The sequence below is a fragment of the Psammomys obesus genome, unplaced genomic scaffold (genome assembly GCF_907164565.1).
Source record: "Psammomys obesus unplaced genomic scaffold, mPsaObe1.curated_primary_1811, whole genome shotgun sequence".
In the NCBI taxonomy this organism is placed as follows: domain Eukaryota; kingdom Metazoa; phylum Chordata; class Mammalia; order Rodentia; family Muridae; genus Psammomys; species Psammomys obesus.
In genome coordinates, this window is record NW_026585698.1 from 2,427,685 (window position 1) to 2,445,265 (window position 17,581).

The 17,581-nt window shown below is 48.3% G+C and overlaps 1 protein-coding gene and 1 pseudogene across 2 annotated transcripts in view; both read right to left on the minus strand.

Moving 5' to 3' along the window:
- The window catches only part of Tet1 (tet methylcytosine dioxygenase 1), a 66,300-nt gene extending 64,087 nt beyond the window's left edge, over positions 1 to 2,213 (minus strand). For both annotated transcript variants that reach the window (XM_055598855.1, XM_055598854.1), the window contains exon 1: positions 354 to 2,213. In XM_055598855.1, coding sequence (XP_055454830.1) covers positions 354 to 2,213 — 1,860 coding nt within the window. The remainder of the gene's footprint in view (positions 1 to 353) is intronic.
- An 11,157-nt stretch (positions 2,214 to 13,370) lies between these two features.
- On the minus strand, positions 13,371 to 13,467 carry LOC129670497 (U6 spliceosomal RNA; annotated as a pseudogene).
- Between the last annotated feature and the right edge of the window lie 4,114 nt (positions 13,468 to 17,581).

Consider the following 17,581-nt stretch of genomic DNA (forward strand, 5'->3'; position numbering starts at 1 on the left):
TCCAAATGCATGAGGGTGTGCTCAGAACTTCACCGTCTCAGGAGTCGCCGGCAGCCCTGTGCCACTCAACGCAGGAGTAGAGGGCAGGGTAATCCTTGGCTAGCTAGGTCTAACCTAAACTACAGATCTCAGGAGGTGAAGATAAAAGCTGAGGAAGGGAGTAAGGGTAGAGAGCATGCTTAGCGTAGGGAGGACCCCCAGATTCAATCCCCCCCGCCATGACTCCACCACACGACATCATCCTCAAGTTCTGATAGCGAGATCTGCGTTTTACAAGTGTTGTGGGGTCGGGGCTGGCGGCTGACCCTGCGCCGAGACCCGGAGACACTCCCGGCCCCGGGCTGCTTCCTCACCTGGACCTGTGAGGTGGCATCTGGCTTCTTTTTGAGCACCTCGCATTTCCTCTTCTTGCAGATCTGGTGGCTGTTCTTTCTGTTCTTGCAGTAGGTACATTCGCCGCAGTTGGCTTTCTGCTGGCAGGGCCCACAGACCCCACACGGCTTGCGTTTCTTCTTCTCCACAGTTGGCGGCGTAGATTTACACGGGTGAGGCGAGGGACCGGCCCCTGAAACTGGCACAGACATCCCGGGGGTTTTGACATCAGCTGAGCCGGTCACGCTGACCGGAGAAATCACTCCTTCCAATTTGCTGGGAGCAGACGGAGGGCACTGGGTAAGATCCAGCGGAACCAGCTGGAGTCCGTTCTCGGGGGCGATCGTAAACCCTTGCGTGCTAGCTGGAAGCCGGCTTGCACACAACTGCTTCTCATCCTGAATACTGTTTGCAGCTATTACCAGAGGTATTGAACTTGACTCGGAGATGGGTGGGGGTTGGGATGTGTGTCCTGAGCCCAAAGTTAAAATCGGTATAGCACCTTGGACCTCGAGCCCACAGGAGGCAGAGCTGTGGGGCTCAGGCCCGGGAGGAGCACCGCTGTAGGTAGCCATTGTGTTTGCAGGAAGGAAGATAGGCAGGTACGGGGACGCACCCATGCCCACACCCACAGTTCCTTGTTGGTTTAGCATAGGAATAGCACCAAGAGTCTCTGGTGAGTCTGAGCCCTTGCCCAGGGCCTCACAGTGAACGAGGTTAGCACCAGGAAATCCCCACTGATGCGGGTGAGTACTGAAAGTTGGTCCTAGGACAGAAGTGGCATCCAGACCCTGATCTGGGTGGCATCCCACTTGATCTGGGGTAGTTTTGAGGGTTTCTTCTTGGGGTTTAGTGTCAAGGACATCTGACTGTGAGCCTGCCAAAAGGAATTTTATCAGCGCTGTGGGATATATAGAGCCATCAAGAGACATGCAGGTATTAAGGTCCAGTTCAGGAACAATCTTAAAACTGGAGGGAGGGAAGCTGTTACGTTCACGTCCCATAGGATTCAGAGAAGGATCAGATAGCTGCAGACACTCTACTTGGGACCCCAAGTCTTCTAACTGATTGCTAGTGTTCTGAGAGGTGACTTCGGGAGCTGACGTTTGGGGCAAAGGAGCACACTCCTGAGGGGCAATGCTCACACCATCGGATGTCGGATAAGAGAGTGGTCCATTACAGCATGCGCCTTCCGGTGGCCCGCATGGGGCCCCTGCTGCAGGGTTCCCGTATGTGGAGGGACAGCTTTGGGCATCTTCTACCCTCTGAGGCGAAGACTGGGTTATCTCTTGGCTCTCACCTTCAGCTAAACACGTGTTCTGTTCACCAATTAGCTTCTCCGTGTCTGGGGACGTGAGGGCATCTTGGCTGGGGACCGGATCGTTTTCTGAGTGCTTCACCCCGGTGTCTTCCTGGGTATTATGACTACACTGCTGCTTCCCAAAACTCTTTGAAGGCGGCGCTTTCTTAGGTTTGGGTGTGACTGCCGAGCGCTGGGAGAGTCTCCAGCTAAGAGAGGTCCTCCGGAGAGCCATTGTGAACCCGTTGCAAGTTAAGGACTCTGGATTCTGAAAAAGGACTTGGGTTGGATCCTGATTCATTCTGGCAGCTCCAGCTCTTGTCAGAAGACTTGGGGTCGGCTTGGAGCTTTTGTCCTCTGTTTGTTTCTTAGCATCTCTTCCCTGAATTAGTTTCTTCAGTTTTCCAGGGTTCACCGCCTTCCCTGATGCCCCATGTTTGGCAGCCTGCTTTGCTGTCTTCTTCTTTGTCGGGATGCTTTTCTTTTTGTGTAGCTTTGTCTTGACTGATTTGGAAGGCTTTGCATGGCAGGACCGAGACATGGCTGCAGAGTAGGAAAAGATGAAAGGATGCAGGACACAGAGTCATTGGTCCTTTGCAAAATCTTCTTTCTGAGGAGAATCTGGTGATGTTGCCACACTTGCTCACCTGAGGATTTGGTCTAAAATAACAACAACAACAAATTATTAGTTCTTTGTACTCTACTAGAAAGATATTTGCTAATAAATTAGTAACTAGGAAAATGAGAATGTTTACTGCCAAAGGAAAAATATGCAGATAGTTGGTTTTTTTGTTTTGTTTTGTTTTTTTTAATTCAGCAGAATGACTCAGATTTATATTTCTGGACTGCAGTGTGAGATTCTCACAAACAAACAAACAAAACTGGTCACAGTGGCTCTCGCTGGCAAGTCCAGATTTTGAGGTAGATGGTCAGAGCTACACAGTGAATTTGAGGTCAGGCTGGGCCACATGTCTTTAAAAAGAGGGGAGGGGAAGCACTGGAGCGATGGCATGAAATTAAGAGCACTAGCACTGGCAACTCTTCCAGAGGACCTGGGCTCATTTCTCAGCACCTGCATGGCAGCCCACAACCCTGACTTCCTTCCTCTGGCCTCTTTGGGCACCAGGTATATACTTGGTGCACAGACATATATATAGGCGAACACCCCTACACATAAAAGTAAAAAATTTTAGCAGGGCAGTAGTGACACCTGCCTTTAATCCCAGCACTCAGGAGAGAGACAGGTGGATCTCTGAGTGCAAGGCCAGCCTGATTTACAGATCCAGTTCCAGGACAGCCAGGGGTGCACAGACAAACCCTGTCTCAAAAAACAAGAAACAACAACAGAAAAAAAAAGAAAAGAAAGAAGAAAACAGACCACACACAGGGAGTCTTGCAGGCAACCTGTCTTTCCATAGCACTCACGTAGAGGGCGCTGTAACTCCAGCTCCAGAGCTGTGCCACTTCCATCCTGAGAACACCAGCGATTGGACACCCAACATCCTCAGATGCAGTGTGAGAACCAGCCTCAAAAAGCCACGAATTATTTTAACAACTGTTTTCATTATGAAACGACATTCCGATCCCTACAAATCTAACAGTGTCAACGTATGCTTTTTATCTTCCATCAAGATGGCAGGACTAAAACACATAGAAGCATATAATCTAGGTACTGGGAAAAAAATTAAAATTCATGTATGTGAGCCAGTAACCTGGATAAAGCAGAGTGTGTCCTGGGATCTGCTTTTGAAAGTTTAAAGATTAATCTGTCAATTCTACTTTTTAAAATAATTTATTTTTATTTTATGTGCATTCGTATTTTGCCTTTATGTACATCTGTGTGAGGAACTGGAGTTACAGACAGTTGTAAAGCTGCCATGAGGATGCTAGGAATTGAACCCAGGTCTTCTGGAAGAGCTCTTAACCCCGGAGCCAACTCTCCAGCCCCCAATTCTCTCTCTCTCTCTTTGGTTTTTCAAGACAGGGTTTCTCGGTGTAGCCCTGGCTGTCCTGGAACTCACTCTGTAGACCAGGCTGGCCTGGGATTAAAGTGCTGGGATTAAAAGCCGGTGCCACCACAGCCAATTCTCTATTTTAATTGAAGTGCTTTAGAAACTCAGAGTGTAGGTAAGTACTCATGATTTAGCACCCAAAAAACAGAGATTAAAAAACAAAACAAAAAACAGAAATGCCAAAGAAATGAGAAGGTGTATTTAAAGATAAGGTCTTTTCATAATTGAACAGATTTTGTTGTTATTGTTTTTTAATGAGGTCTTGAAAGAGATCAGTGATCCCTGAAATCCCAGCTATAGAGGAAGAAGCCAGGGACTAAACAGCAGGCAGTGAGATAATGAGAAGAAAATATGGGCCCCTTGAACCTTGTCACCATGCGGTTATGGATGCAACGTAGCCTTTTGTCATAGGTGACTCTAAGACATGGATTCTTTCAGAAAACTATGGGCGAAGAAAAAAAAAAGGAGATAATGTAGCTCATATTAAACAGGTCTATAATATGGCTTATCAAAAATGCCCTAAAATTAATATTTAATCTTTAATTTTATAAACAAATGTGGTGTCACAGTCTTTAATCCCAGCACTTGGGAGACAAAGGCAGGACCTGAGGCCATTCCGGTACAGCTGTTTTGAAACAAACAAACAAACAAACAAACTTAAAGACATTATTAGAAGCCCAGCAGGAGAGGGTGGCACACACCTTTAAACCCAGTGCTCCAGAGGCACAGACAAGAAGAATGACGACTTCCAAGCAAGCTTGGACTACAAAGTGAGTTCCAAGATAGCCAGGACTGTCTCAAAACAAACAAAACAGGACAAGCCAGATGTCGTAGAGGTCTGTAATCAAGCACCAAGGAAGTGGAGGCAGAAGGCTCAAGGTCGTCCTACACAGCATTGGATGCAGACCAGACTCAAGAGCAAGCAACCCTTTCCCAGACAATACAAACCAATAAACGAAAGTGCCATGGTGGGTGGCATATGCCAACAATCCCATTACTTTTAAGGTGGATACTGGAGGGTCAAGTTCAAAGTTGTCTTTAGCTACTTGTATGTTTAAGGGTGGAAACTTTCCTGAGCTAGTCTTTTTTTTTTTTTTTCTTCTTCTTCTTCTTCTTCTTCTTCTTCTTCTTCTTCTTCTTCTTCTTCTTCTTTTTCAACTGAGTTTCATTCAAGCTAGGCAGTACAGGCCTGTCATCCCAAATACTCGAGATGCTGAGGCAGGAGAATAGAAAATTCACAACCCACAGTGAGTTCCAAGTCAGCCTGTCCAACTGAGACCCTTTGTCTCACAATGAACGGAAACAGGGCTGGAGCTACAGTTCAGCGGTAGAGCTTTCCTATCGTGCCTGAAGCTCAACATCACCAAAAACAAACAAGCAACAAAATAATAATAATCTCCCGTATTTCCGAATGTTTCATTCTAACCTAGAATGTATCTGAATGTATCCAGGTATCTCAACGCAATAGCATTGTCTAAGAAAATACACCTGGTGATCCTATTAATAAACATACACAGCAGAGCCCAGGAGGGCGGGCCATGTGAAATTAATTGACACCATTCTATGAGTTCCTAAAAATTGTCCTGGGAGGAAAATCAAAATAAAACTCTCCCACCTCTCCTCTTCCTGGATCTCTGGAAGTCTCTTGGGCACCACGGTAACCACTGAGCCCATAGGTCAATTTGAAATTATACTGCAACCCTTCCTTCTACCCGCAATGGTCAAAAAAGTGTCATTTCCATGCCCAGAGCGACTCAAAAACTGACTTCAGTCCCTCTACTCAGTCCCAGTTGGGAGTTGGCACATACATTTAACCCCAGCAGAGGCTGTGGATCTGAGTCCTAGACCAGCCTGGTCTAAGGATTGAGTTCTAGGACAGCCAGAGCTACACAGAGAAACCCTTGGGGGGGGGGGGAGAGAAACATCTCTGAGGTGTGAAACATGTTGGGGGTGTGGAGCTCGGCCACTGAGTCATTCACACCAGCACTCCCCACAAAAGGCAGGGTCTTGTTAAGTGGCAAAAGGGGCCTAGAACTTAAAACGCCTTTTCTTCCTGAAGCCTCACTCAGGTGCCACCACGGCTTAATTTTATCTTCCCTAAATAGTGAACAGATAGGACTGAAACGTTGCCTCAATGTGATGTGGATATTATGAATTTTTTTCTAAGAAATCTTAAATTTTTGCTTTGCAATTTTGAGAAAAATCAGGGTAACAAGGATAGCTCAGCAGAATAAAGTCTCTGGAAGGCAAGGCTGAGACCTTGATTTGATTCCCGGAACACACAACTCTTACAGGCTGTCCTCTTACCTCCACAAGCGCCAGCATACACAGGGCACGCACACACACACACACACACACACACACACACACACACACACTGTGCACAAACAATCCGTACAGGCGCACACGGTGCCACATGCATTAAGTAAATGTAACAAAAATTTTAAAAATATAACTATTCAAATGAAAAAAAAAATTACTCATTTATTTTGCCTAAAAAAAAAAATCAAAGGCCAGCTTCCTAAGCAACACCAGCTGCCTGCAAACGACAATACTGATAGCACCATCTCAGAACCAGCCGCCTTCCTCTCCCACCTCTCCTCTTCCTGGATCTCTGGAAGTCTCTTGGGCACCGCGGTAACCACTGAGCCCACAGGTCAATTTGAAACTATACTGCAACCCTTCCTTCTACCCGCGATGGTCAAAAAAGTGTCATTTCCATGCCCAGAGCGACTCAAAAACTGACTTCAGTCCCTCTACTCAGTCCCAGAGAATTTAAAGGCTTTTTCTCTTGCCCAAAAAAAAAAAAAAAAAAAAAAAAAAAAAAAAAAAGTTTTGGCTTTTTGTTGTTGTTGCCACAAGGCTTGGTTTCCCCGACAACTAAGTTCTCCATAGAAAGGAAGGGGGGCTGCAGGCTGTTCCTAGACAGTTCACTGCCGCAGGAAACGTGAAAGCAAGGGGCGCTTGGAGAGGCAGTTCAGGAAAGCCAGCAGATTTACCCGGAGCCTCCTTCCATATGCAAAACACCCTGACTCCCCACAGGGAGGCGGGGGCAAAGAGAGCCAAAAGAGGAAAGGGGAAAAGTGGTCCTTCCGAAAGCAAGGTGGTGAGAGGAAGAACAGCAAAAAGCTCAGGAACAATATTCGCTGTATTTTAAAAGGCGGGAAGATAAAAGTCCCAATGACTGCGCAAAGCCAAGAATTCACAGGACTGTGAGAACGTGAGAAGTTAGAGACGAGAGAACGGAGGTAGGGTAGGGCGGAGGAAGACAGGGACAATCAATGACCTACAGGTAAAAAAAAAAAAAAAAAAGGCGGGGAAGAAATGAAGGAGACTGGAAGGATGTGTCCAGATGGTGGGGGAGGGGAAGGAGACACTAGATAAGGGAGAAGAAGGAGGAAAGACAAAGGGTGAGAGTCTCCAAACCTCTCACCCACCCCTCAGGGGAGCACAGGGCCCTGGGAGCAATCGTTAACTCATTAAAATGAACCCGCAGCTGCGAGACCAGCCTAAGACACTGTGTTCTGTCCCTCCAAACGTGTTTAAGCTGAAGAATAATTCTTGTTTAATAAACAAACAAACAAAGAACCTAATTAAAACCTCTTAGTTGGGGAATGAGGACATGGGCCTAACAGGGGACAGGCAACCAAGGTTTACAAAATCTGCCCTCACAGCCGGGAACTCACGAGGCTGAGCCAGGCAGGAGTACCATCGGGAGGTCCGGGGCAGGGATGGGGGGTTACCAGGGAAAGCCTCTCTCAACAAAACCGCGATACCAGGTGGACGGCGCATGCCCGTAATCCCAGTACTCTGGAGGCTAAAGCTGGGGGAGTCACAAGTTCGAGGCCAGCTCCTGCCAGGACGGTTCCAGTCAGCCTGGCGTACAGTGAGACTTTACCGCACGTAAATTCTTTAAAACTGACATCAAAGCCCGGGAAACCACCAAAAAATGTATAAGCTGAGACTTTGATTATCAAATGATACTGACCCGACTGATAAACAAGCATCAAGCTTTCTGATGCCACCTCGCTGTGGTCCTAAGTACCTGATTTTCTGCAACTCTCTCTAGTAAAGCATCCTTTCCAAATCGTTTTGGCCTAGAGACACCGGTGACTTTAATGGGGGGGCGGGAGGAGACCCGCTGCTCTACAGCGACCCCCTCCTCCAATCCATCCGGGCGAGCGCGCAGCTCCCCCACCAAAACCAACCCAGTGCTAATCATTTCCTCGCCCCCAGGACTGGAAACACGTCTTCGCTAACCAGTCATTGGAGGAGGTAAAAATGCAGCTTATTTAAAGCCGGAGGTCGAGCCCGGGGGCTGAATGGTTGGTTCACTTGGAAAGATAATTGGTGTTGGGGGTGGGTTCCTGGGAATCCCGATCCCGGTTCCCAGCGTTATCTGTCTTCTTGGAGGGGTCGGAAACGGGCCCGGTTCAGTTCGCAGTGGAGGGTGACCGGGGCGGGGCGGTGCTCCCCTGACTCGGTCCTGCGGGTCACAGGGGGGGAACTCCGGAGGAGAGGGTGGGACTGGGAGCAGGGGAAGCGGCTCTTCCTCTTTAGAGACTCGGTCTCACGGTGCAGTCAGTCCTGGACGGCCAGGGGCGCCCGGTGTGGACCAGACTGGCCTGGAGCCCGCGGAGACCTTTGCCTCCCCGGCGGCGGGGACAGAGGCGCTCGCCGCGGCGGAGAGCGGGAGCGTCGCCTCGCTGCCCCGCGGAGGAGGCGGCGGCGCTCACGTGCGGCGCGGCCGGCGCCGGGCACTCTCCCCGCCGCGCACACGCTCCCCCGGGCCCCTCTCCGGGACCCCGCGCCGGCAGCACTCCAAGAACTTCCACCGAGGTGTTTGGCGACACACCCTCCCTCCCCTGCTCTGGCTCCTCGAGCCTCCCGGTTCCGGGCCGAACTTCCCCAACCTCCCGGTTGGCTGCGCCCCCGAAGCGGCGCCCCTGCAGCCTCCCCACCCCCGTCCCCACGGTTTCCAGGCGCGGAGCGCGGGGAGGGGACGCGAGGGCTCCCGACAGCTCGCGCTCGCCGCCCGGAGCCGGCCGAGAACACCCGTCCCAGGACCTCCCGGAGGTCACGCTCGCGCCTCCCGGGATTTCCAGCTGATCCCGAGGCTGGGGAGGGGAGGGGGGTCCCCGCGCGAGCCTGCAGCAGCCCCGGCTGGGCTTCTGGGGGGCCGTGCGAGGACACCCCGCCGGGAGCATTGTTAGGCACCCGCCACAGAACGCCCGCAGCGGCCCGGAGTAGGGGGTCGAGGCGCGGAGCATCGCTGGAGACGGAGATCCGCCCCCCCGCCCCCCGCCCCGGACCCCCGTCCCGCCTCGGAGTCTCCGCACCCTCTCCCCGCACCCCGGCTCTCTGCGGCCGCCCCTGGGTCCCGCGGCAGCGTGGGTCGCCCCCGCTCCAAGCATGCACCAGCCCCTGGGCAAACTTTCCATTTGGTCTTCCTCCGCACAACTTTGGAGCCTGGGGCTCCGGCGTGAGCCGAGCAGTGCGAGCGGGCCCAGGATGGACACTTACCGTCCGGCATGGTCAGGGCCCAAGCACCCGGGGCGGGCAACTACTCCGCAGCTGTCCCCGGGGAAGAGGCAGGTAGAGGTGCATGACTAGGGAGCGGGACGGTGTCCAGGAGCGAGTACCGACCCCGGAGCGGAGGCGCCCGTGGCAGCGTGCACGAAGTGGTGTAGGAGAGGAGAGCGCGGCTACTCCCGGCCAGGTCAGCCCCCTAGAGCAGCGGTGTCTCCCCAGGACAGACCTCACGGAGTGTAGCAGGGGATCAGCCTTGGCTGGACCCTGCACTGCCGAGCGAGAGGCAAAACGCGAGCTGGATTCTCCCAAACCGGAGCCGGACTCCTCTCGACCCTTCCTCCTCCGGTCTACCTCCCCTTTCCCAAATTCCCCTCCGCACTCCCTCCCCTTTGGCCTAGGTCAGTGGAGAGTGTTGAAAACTGCTAGCCATCCCTTCACCTACCTCCTGACGGGGCTCCAGAGTAAAAGGGGGTCTCTAAAATGAAGCGAGAAGGGTCCTCCAGGTGAGGCAAAATCCTGAAGCCTTACCTGGGCCTGAGCTGTGTCAAAGCAGCCTCAACAGCAAGGAGAAGCCAGAGGAGAAACCACAACGAGCCGTCCACACCGCTACTGTTACTCAATCGACCCTGGATTCACTAGTGAGCATAACCACATCACAGGAAATGAAGGTACAGTAAGAGGGAAATTTCGGCCGTGAGGAGCTGCTTTGGCCTGACACCAAAACTGAGTCAATCACCTAGGCACATCCCAGTGTGAGGCAGCTGTCACTTCTTCCAGAGGTTGCTCAGTCCTAAGGGAATCCGCCGCCGTGGAATGGAGAGTCTCCCAGGCCCATGGCCTCATGCTCTTCCTCCCCTCCACACAGGCACACTTACAAGGACTTCATCAATGCCCCCAGAATATTCTCTGAGGAAATATTCTTATACTGTCAACCTTACACCCTACCCTAATTAAACCATTTAAATTTATTCTTGAACTAGAAACCAGCCATAGCAGACAATAAAATTTGTCTTCCATTGAAAAGGAACAGAATCCATGTTGGCTAACAAAATTATGGGTTGGTTTGGGGTTGTTTTTTTTTTTTGGGGGGGTGATGTTTGTTGTTTTGGTTTGTTTTTTTTTTGTCGTTATTGTTTGGTTTAGTTTTTTGGTTTGGTTTTTTTTGTTTTTTGTTTTTTTTTTGTTTTGTTTTGTTTTTTTTTTTGTATTTTCGAGACAGGGTTTCTCTGTGTAGCCTTGGCAGTCCTGAACTCGCTTTGTAGACCAGGCTGGCCTCACAGGGATATTCTTGCCTTTGTCTTCCGGAGTGATGGGATTAAAGGCCTGAGCCCCTATGTCAGGTTTATAGATTTATTTTTAATATAAGGTCTTATTGTTTTTAATACAGGCTTTCTGTGCAACCCAAGTTGGCCTCAAAGTCAGCAGTCTTCCTGCGTCAGCCTTCCCAGTATTGGGTTATAAAGTAACTTGATTGGAAGAGGTCAGAAATGCAATTTTTTAAAAAGATTTACTTATTATTTATACAGTGTTCTGCCTGCACGTGTGCATGTGAACCAGAAGGGGGCACCAGATCTCACTATAGATGGTTGTGAGCCACCATGTGGTTGCTGGGAGTTGAACTCAGAACCTCTGGAAGCACAGCCAGTGTTCTTAACCTCTGAGCCATCTCTGCAGACCTCAGAAATGCAATTCTAGCTGAACATGTTACTCAGGGGTGAAGGCTGAGGCCTGAATTTAATCTTCAGAATAGAAAATAAAAGCAATTTTAGCTTTTTTTTTTTTTTAAATATTTTGTCTAGCCTTGAACTTGATTCCCTCGAACTGATTCTCCTTGCTCTACCTATAAAGTGCTAGAAATGTAAGTGTGGCAACATTAGCACCCGGACTAAAATATTGGCTTAAAATGTTTAGACTGATAAGGTAAACATGACTTTAAACCTAGGCAAATCTCTGATTTGCTAGTCTGCCTTGTTATTGTCTTAAAGAAAAGAAAAGAAAACCAAATTAAACTAATTAAACTCAGATCCTAATCACACTGGAATGGAGCTCACTCTGCAGACCAGGCTGGCCTCAAACTCAGAGATACACCTGCCTCCCAAGGGCTGGGATCAAAGGTGTGTGCCACCATCATCCAATTATATGTGGTTTTTTTTAAGATTTTATTTATTTATTTATTGTATATGAGTGTTCTATCTGCATTTACCTGTATGCCAGAAGAGGGCTTCAGATCCCAGTATAGATGGTTGTGAGCCACTATGTGGTTGCTGGGAATTGAACTCAAGACCTCTGGAAGAGCAGACAGTGCTCTTAATCACTGAGCCATCTCTCCAGTCCCGGCTATGGCAGTAAGTTTTTACTGTTGGATTTTTGTTTTTGAGACAGGGTCTTACTGTGTAGAGCTCGCTGGTCTAAAGTCCCAATATAGTCCAGGCTGGCCTTGCTCACATTGACCGAGCCAGCTCTGCTTCCCAGTTGCTACAATCAATGTATTGCTTTTGGATAACTTCAAGAATCTTATTTTCTTCAGTTTTACTTTGTATTTCTGCTCTCTTTGGTAATATGGCCGGCATGTTAGGCAAGTATTCTGCCACTGAGTCACTTCCCCAGCCATAAATCAAGTTGTCTTGTTAGAATTTTTACAGTGGGAAGAGAAATTTCTACAGTGGTTTATGTATTTGGAGAACCGAAGTGTATGAACTTCCGCACCTCTGTCCGGGTCAGGGACACCTGTGGGCATCAGCTCTCTAACTCCACCACATGGGTTTCAGGGATGCCACTGAGGTCATCAGGCTTGGCAGAAAGTGCCCTTGTTCTGTCTCGATGGCCCTGGTTGGCTGGTTATGTTTTGAGATGGTTTCACTCTGTACCCCAGGCTCTCCTGAAACTCACTGTCTACTGCAGATGGTCTTGCGCCTGCCGAAATCTTCCAGACTTGGCCTCCTCATTCCTGGGATTACAGGCAGGAGCCATCACATACATCTCTTTATTTTACGGCAAGTTTCGGGCCAGTGAGATGGCTCACTGAGTAGAAAAGCACTTCTACATACTACATTTACTGTGAGTGTTAAGTGGAGAGGGTTAGGTCTAGAGTCTGCATTTGGGGGTCAAAAGACAAGTGGGATTCAGGAACTGAACCCCCTTGATGGCTGCAGAACACACACTTTCTTTTTTTTTTTTTTTTTTTTTTTTTTTTGAGACAGGGATTCTCTGTGTAGCCACTGACAGCAGTCCTGGAACTATGACTATGTAGACCAGGCTGGCCTTGAACTCAGAGAGATTAGGCTGCCTCTGAGTGCTGGGATCAAAACCCTGTTCTACTACCACCACCAGGCTCACACAACACTCTTGAAATACCAATTGCCATTGTCATACACTAAATTTGTTACACTTGCTTCTGAAAGGCAAAAGTAGGGTTCCCACTCAGCCCACCTCAAGTTTTTGCTAGAAAGGTCCACATGCTTTACTTACTGTTGGAAGGGTGAAGGTGATTCACGGGGCTGCCATGGTCCCTACTGCCTTCCTTGATCCCTGGCCTCAGAAACCTTCCCTCTCTTTCCAGGAAGTTCGTAGAAAAAACTGAAGGTTCAAATCCAGCAATCTGTCTGGCTCTCTACAGACTACCCCTCCCCAGAGGCTATGCCCCACCCTGAAACTCTTTAACATACCCTCTCCAGTGGTTAACAAGATTGTTCAGAATAACTAAAGACACTCCCTTCACTCCGGAAACTCCTGCAGTTGGAGCCCAGAGACAGGGTCTGGAACAAAGATCCTTATATTTGATACTAGACCACACAGGCACAACCCTAAAAATGTTCACCCGTTCAAGTTCCAAACCGATCTGGAGTATCTAGAACTCTGAGGCAAGCCTGCATCTGTTTTTAAGTATACAGCTGTGAGCTGGATATGGTGGCACAGGCCTTTGATCCCAGCACTCCCAAGGCAGGGGCAGTCAGATCTCTGTGAATTCCAAGACAGCCAGGGCTACACAGAGAAACCCTGTCCCCCCCCCCAAATATATATATATATATATATATAAACAAAACCCAGCTGTGGGTGGGATTTAATTGAGGAACAGAAGGGTATTGAGAAATCTCCGCAGATTCACTGCATCATGCCTCAGTTTCCCTGCGGGTGACTGTTAGGATGGGGAAGAGCAAAACATGGAACACTTAACAAATTTGGGGTCATCCTTGCACAGGGTCCATGCTAATTTTTCTATATTGTTTTAAGGTTATCAAAAGACACTCAGTCTTTTTGTTTTGTTTTGTTGTTTGTTTGTTTGTTTGTTTGTTTGAGAAAGGGTTTCTCTGTGTAATAGCCCTGACTGTGTAGACCAGACTGGCCTTAAACTCATAAAGATCCGCCTGCCTCTGCCTTTCTAGTGCTGGGGGTAGAGGCACCACCACACCTTGGCCTGGGGGGAGGGTGATTTTTCAAGACAGAGTTTCTCTGTCTAGCTTTGGCTGTCCTAGACTCACTTTGTAGACCAGGCTGGCCTCAAACTCACAGAGATCTGCCTGCCTCCGCCTCCCTAAGTACCGGGATTACAGGCTTGCTCCACCATGCCTGGCCCATCTATTCTTAAATGTACACATATGTATACATAGGCCAGATGTGGTGCTACATGCCTTTATTCCAGGCACTCGGTAGGCAGAAGCAGGAATAGCAGGAACGGGAGTATCTTCCTCTGCAAAGAAAGTTGCAAGCTAGCCAAGGCTACAAAGAGGGAAAAAAAAAAACGGGAAACACAAAGGAATATAAGGCTTGCCTGGCATTCAGACTCAGCTCACCACACATGAAAGATTAATCATAAGGCGGCAAGGGACCTGTAATCCCAGCAGTCGGAGGCTAACAAAGGACTGCAGTAAAGCTTGAAGCCAGTGTAGAAAGCCAACCCTTGTCTCAGAACTAAACAAGGGTGAGTAAAGTGATCTTGATGACCTGAGTTCAGTTCTCAGAACACACACACACATACACACACACACACACACACACACACACACACAAGATGGAGGGAAAGAACCCACTTTTCCTTTGAGTTCAACCTCACTTCCCACATAATCAATGTGGTATTTTCGTTGTGATTAAAGGCATGTGCCACCTGGCTAATCAACAAGATTTTCTTTTTATTAATAAATAAAGAACGAGTATTTGAGAAGATGGAAGCAGGAGGAGCAGAGATTCAAGATCATCCCTAGCTATAGAGGGAGTTTGAAGTTAGTATGGGAGAAACACACTGATGCTTCAAAATAACAATATTAGTGACACACACCTTTAATCCCAGCGCTTGAGAGGCAGAGGCAGAAAGATCTCTGTGAGTCTAGGCATGCCCGGTCTGCAGAGTCCAGGACAGCCAGGGCTACGCATCTCGAAAAAACAAACCCACGCACAAGGGTACATTTACTGAATAGGAACACACAGGAGATTTCCTTGTAAAGCAGAATGAGCTGGGAAGATGGCTCAGGAGTTAAGAACAGAGCTCTCCTTGCTCTTCCTGAGGACCTGGTATTTCCGGCTCCTACATGGTGGCTCACAACTGTCCTTAACTCCGGAAAAGACAACCAAACTGTGGGGTTCTTACCTGTTTTCTCATCTTATCTGTGAGTTTCTCACTTCACACTGGGCAAGCTTTTTACTCTCTGAGCTTCCTCCCAGTCAAGCCTGCCTGTAGTATATGAGGCCTTCTCAACCTGTGCCCTCAAGCCACAGTTTTATTTAAACACGTGCACCACTGTGTCTAGACTACTTAAACAGTTCTTAACCCAGTAATGACGAAAGATTCTTTTCCTCTTTCTGGTCTCTCTGTCTCTCTCTCAATTTACTTTTATTTTATGTGCATTAGAGTTTTGCCTGCATGTATGTCTCTGTGAGAGTATCAGATCTTGGAGTTACGGACAATTGTGAACTGTGCCATGTGCGGCTTGCTGGGATTTGAACCTGGGTCACTCATGGAAGAGCAGTCAGTGCCCTTAAGTGTTGAACCGTCTTTCCAGCCCTCCTCTTCCTGATCTCTTTAACCTCCTTTCTCATTAGTTTCTTCTCTCCTGTTTATACAGCTCAGGTTTTTTCACTTCTCTGTGCATTTGTCTCTTTATAGGTATGTGCTAAGGATTGAACCTAGGACCCTGTGCATGTGAGGCAAGCACTCTACCACTAGACAAGCTCCACATTTCTATCTATAGATCTTTTATGACTCCTCAGCCTGTGTGGCTTCTTCGCTTACCCCTGTTGTCCGCTTAAACTTCGACTTTGGGGTCTGATAAGCTACCTCAGCAGGTAAAGGCGCCCGAGCTTGAACGCCATCCCCAGAGCCCACGTGGTAGAGCAGCCCCTGGAAGCTGTCCTCTGGGCTTCACGCTTGCACATAGGCTTGTATTCGTGATCTCTCACCACACCTGCACACATCAGTGACTAAACCTCCTTTGATCTTAGCACTCCCAAGGCAGGAGCAGAGGGAATTCTGAGTTCAAGGCCAGCCTGGTTTGCAGAGAGAGTTCTCAGAAAGCCAGGGCTGTTGCAATAAACAAATACATACATATATACATGCATGCATACATACATACATACATATGATAAACTTCAACTTTGTCCCTGTGACAATTTTTCTTCCTCTTTTTAGTTTTTATATATGTATTTCATGTATGTAGATGTCTTCCCTGCACGTATGAATATGCACCATATGTGTGCCTGGTGCCCACAGAGGCCAACAGTTACAGGCTTCTAGTTCCCTGTAACTGGAGGAACAGATGGTTGTGAGCCGCCACCACCTCTCCAGCCCGTTATTTTAATTTTTAAAATAGTAATTGGCTGGAAAGATGGCTCAGCTGTTAAGAGCACTGGCTGCTCTTCCAGAGGAGCCAGGTTCAATTCCCAGGTCACAACTGTCTGTGACTCCAGTTCCAGTGGATCTGACACGCTTACACAAACAAATATGCAGGTCACAGTAGTGAACAAAAGAAAATTAAAAATAAATAAATTACATAAAAAATCAATCTGCCTTATTTTATGAATATGAGTGTTTTGCAAGCATGCATGTGTGTGCACCATGCGTGTCCATGGTACCCATGGAGGTAAGAAATGGGCATCAGATCCTGTGGAACTGGAGTTGTGAGCTGAGAGGCACCATGTGGGGGCCAGAAACTGAGACCAGCTCTTCTACAAAAGTGACCAGTGCTCTTAAACACTGAGCCACCTCTCCAGCCTGTTTAGTTTGGGCAGGGTTGTATGTAGCCTAAGGTGGCTTTGAACTCACTACACAGCCCAAGATGGTCTTAAACTGTTGGTCTTAAACCAGGTCTTAAGCCCTGGTCCGCACCACCGCACATGCTTTCCCTGTTGCCACAATACCACTTAGATTTTTATCGATTGGTCATCTCCTCTAGGGCTACATTCCCAGTGTGTCTCCATTCCACTTCCTCTTAAAGCATCTCCTTTGAAGCGGGTGTGGTGACCTTCATCACAGTAGACCAAAGAAAGAAGCAGGGAACAGGAACGCTCTGTGAGTGCCAGGCCAAGGAAAGAAAGAAAAGGAAGAAACCAAACATAGTGACACATATCCAGTACTTAGGAAATTGAGGCAGGGCAGAAGGATCCCAAGTTTGAGGCCAGCCTGAACTACATTGCTAGCAACAGCCTCGCCAGGGTTACACAGTAAGACCCTGTCTCAAAATAAAACTAAACAATGACAACAATAACACCCAAGTGAGTCCAGAAGAGCCAGTGTTACACAGAGAAACCCTGTCTTGGAAAAAAAAAGTTACCTTTAATAAGATAAAACACGGGGCTGGTGAGATGGCTCAGGGAGTAAAGGTGCCTGCTGCCAACTCTGACAACCTGATTTGATCTCCAGGTTCCACGAAGGAGAGCATCACGCCTGCAAGTGTCCTCTGGCTGATCCACACACACACCCAGGAACACACAAACAAGCTAAATAAAATCCAATGGAAAAAAATATATTGGGGGGATGGCACACGCCATTAATGCCAGCACATGGGAAGCAAAGGCAGGTAGATCTCTGAGTTAGAGGCCAGCCTGGTCTACAGGGACTGTTCCAGGACGGCCAAGGATGTGCAGAGAAACCCTGTCTGGAAAAACAATAACAAAATTTAATTAGATAATGCCATGCTGACACTCTCATCTTAGACATCTGCATTAAGTAAACATAATTAAATATATACCATTTTAAGCCAGATGGTGGTGGTGCACACCTGTGATCCCAGCACTCTGGAGGCAGAGGCAGGTGGATCTCTGTGAGTTCAAGGCCAGCCAGAGCTATCCAGAAACACCCTGTCTGGAAAAACAAGAAACAAAACCCAACCAAACAACCATACACACAGGCATATATATACATGTGTATATGTATATA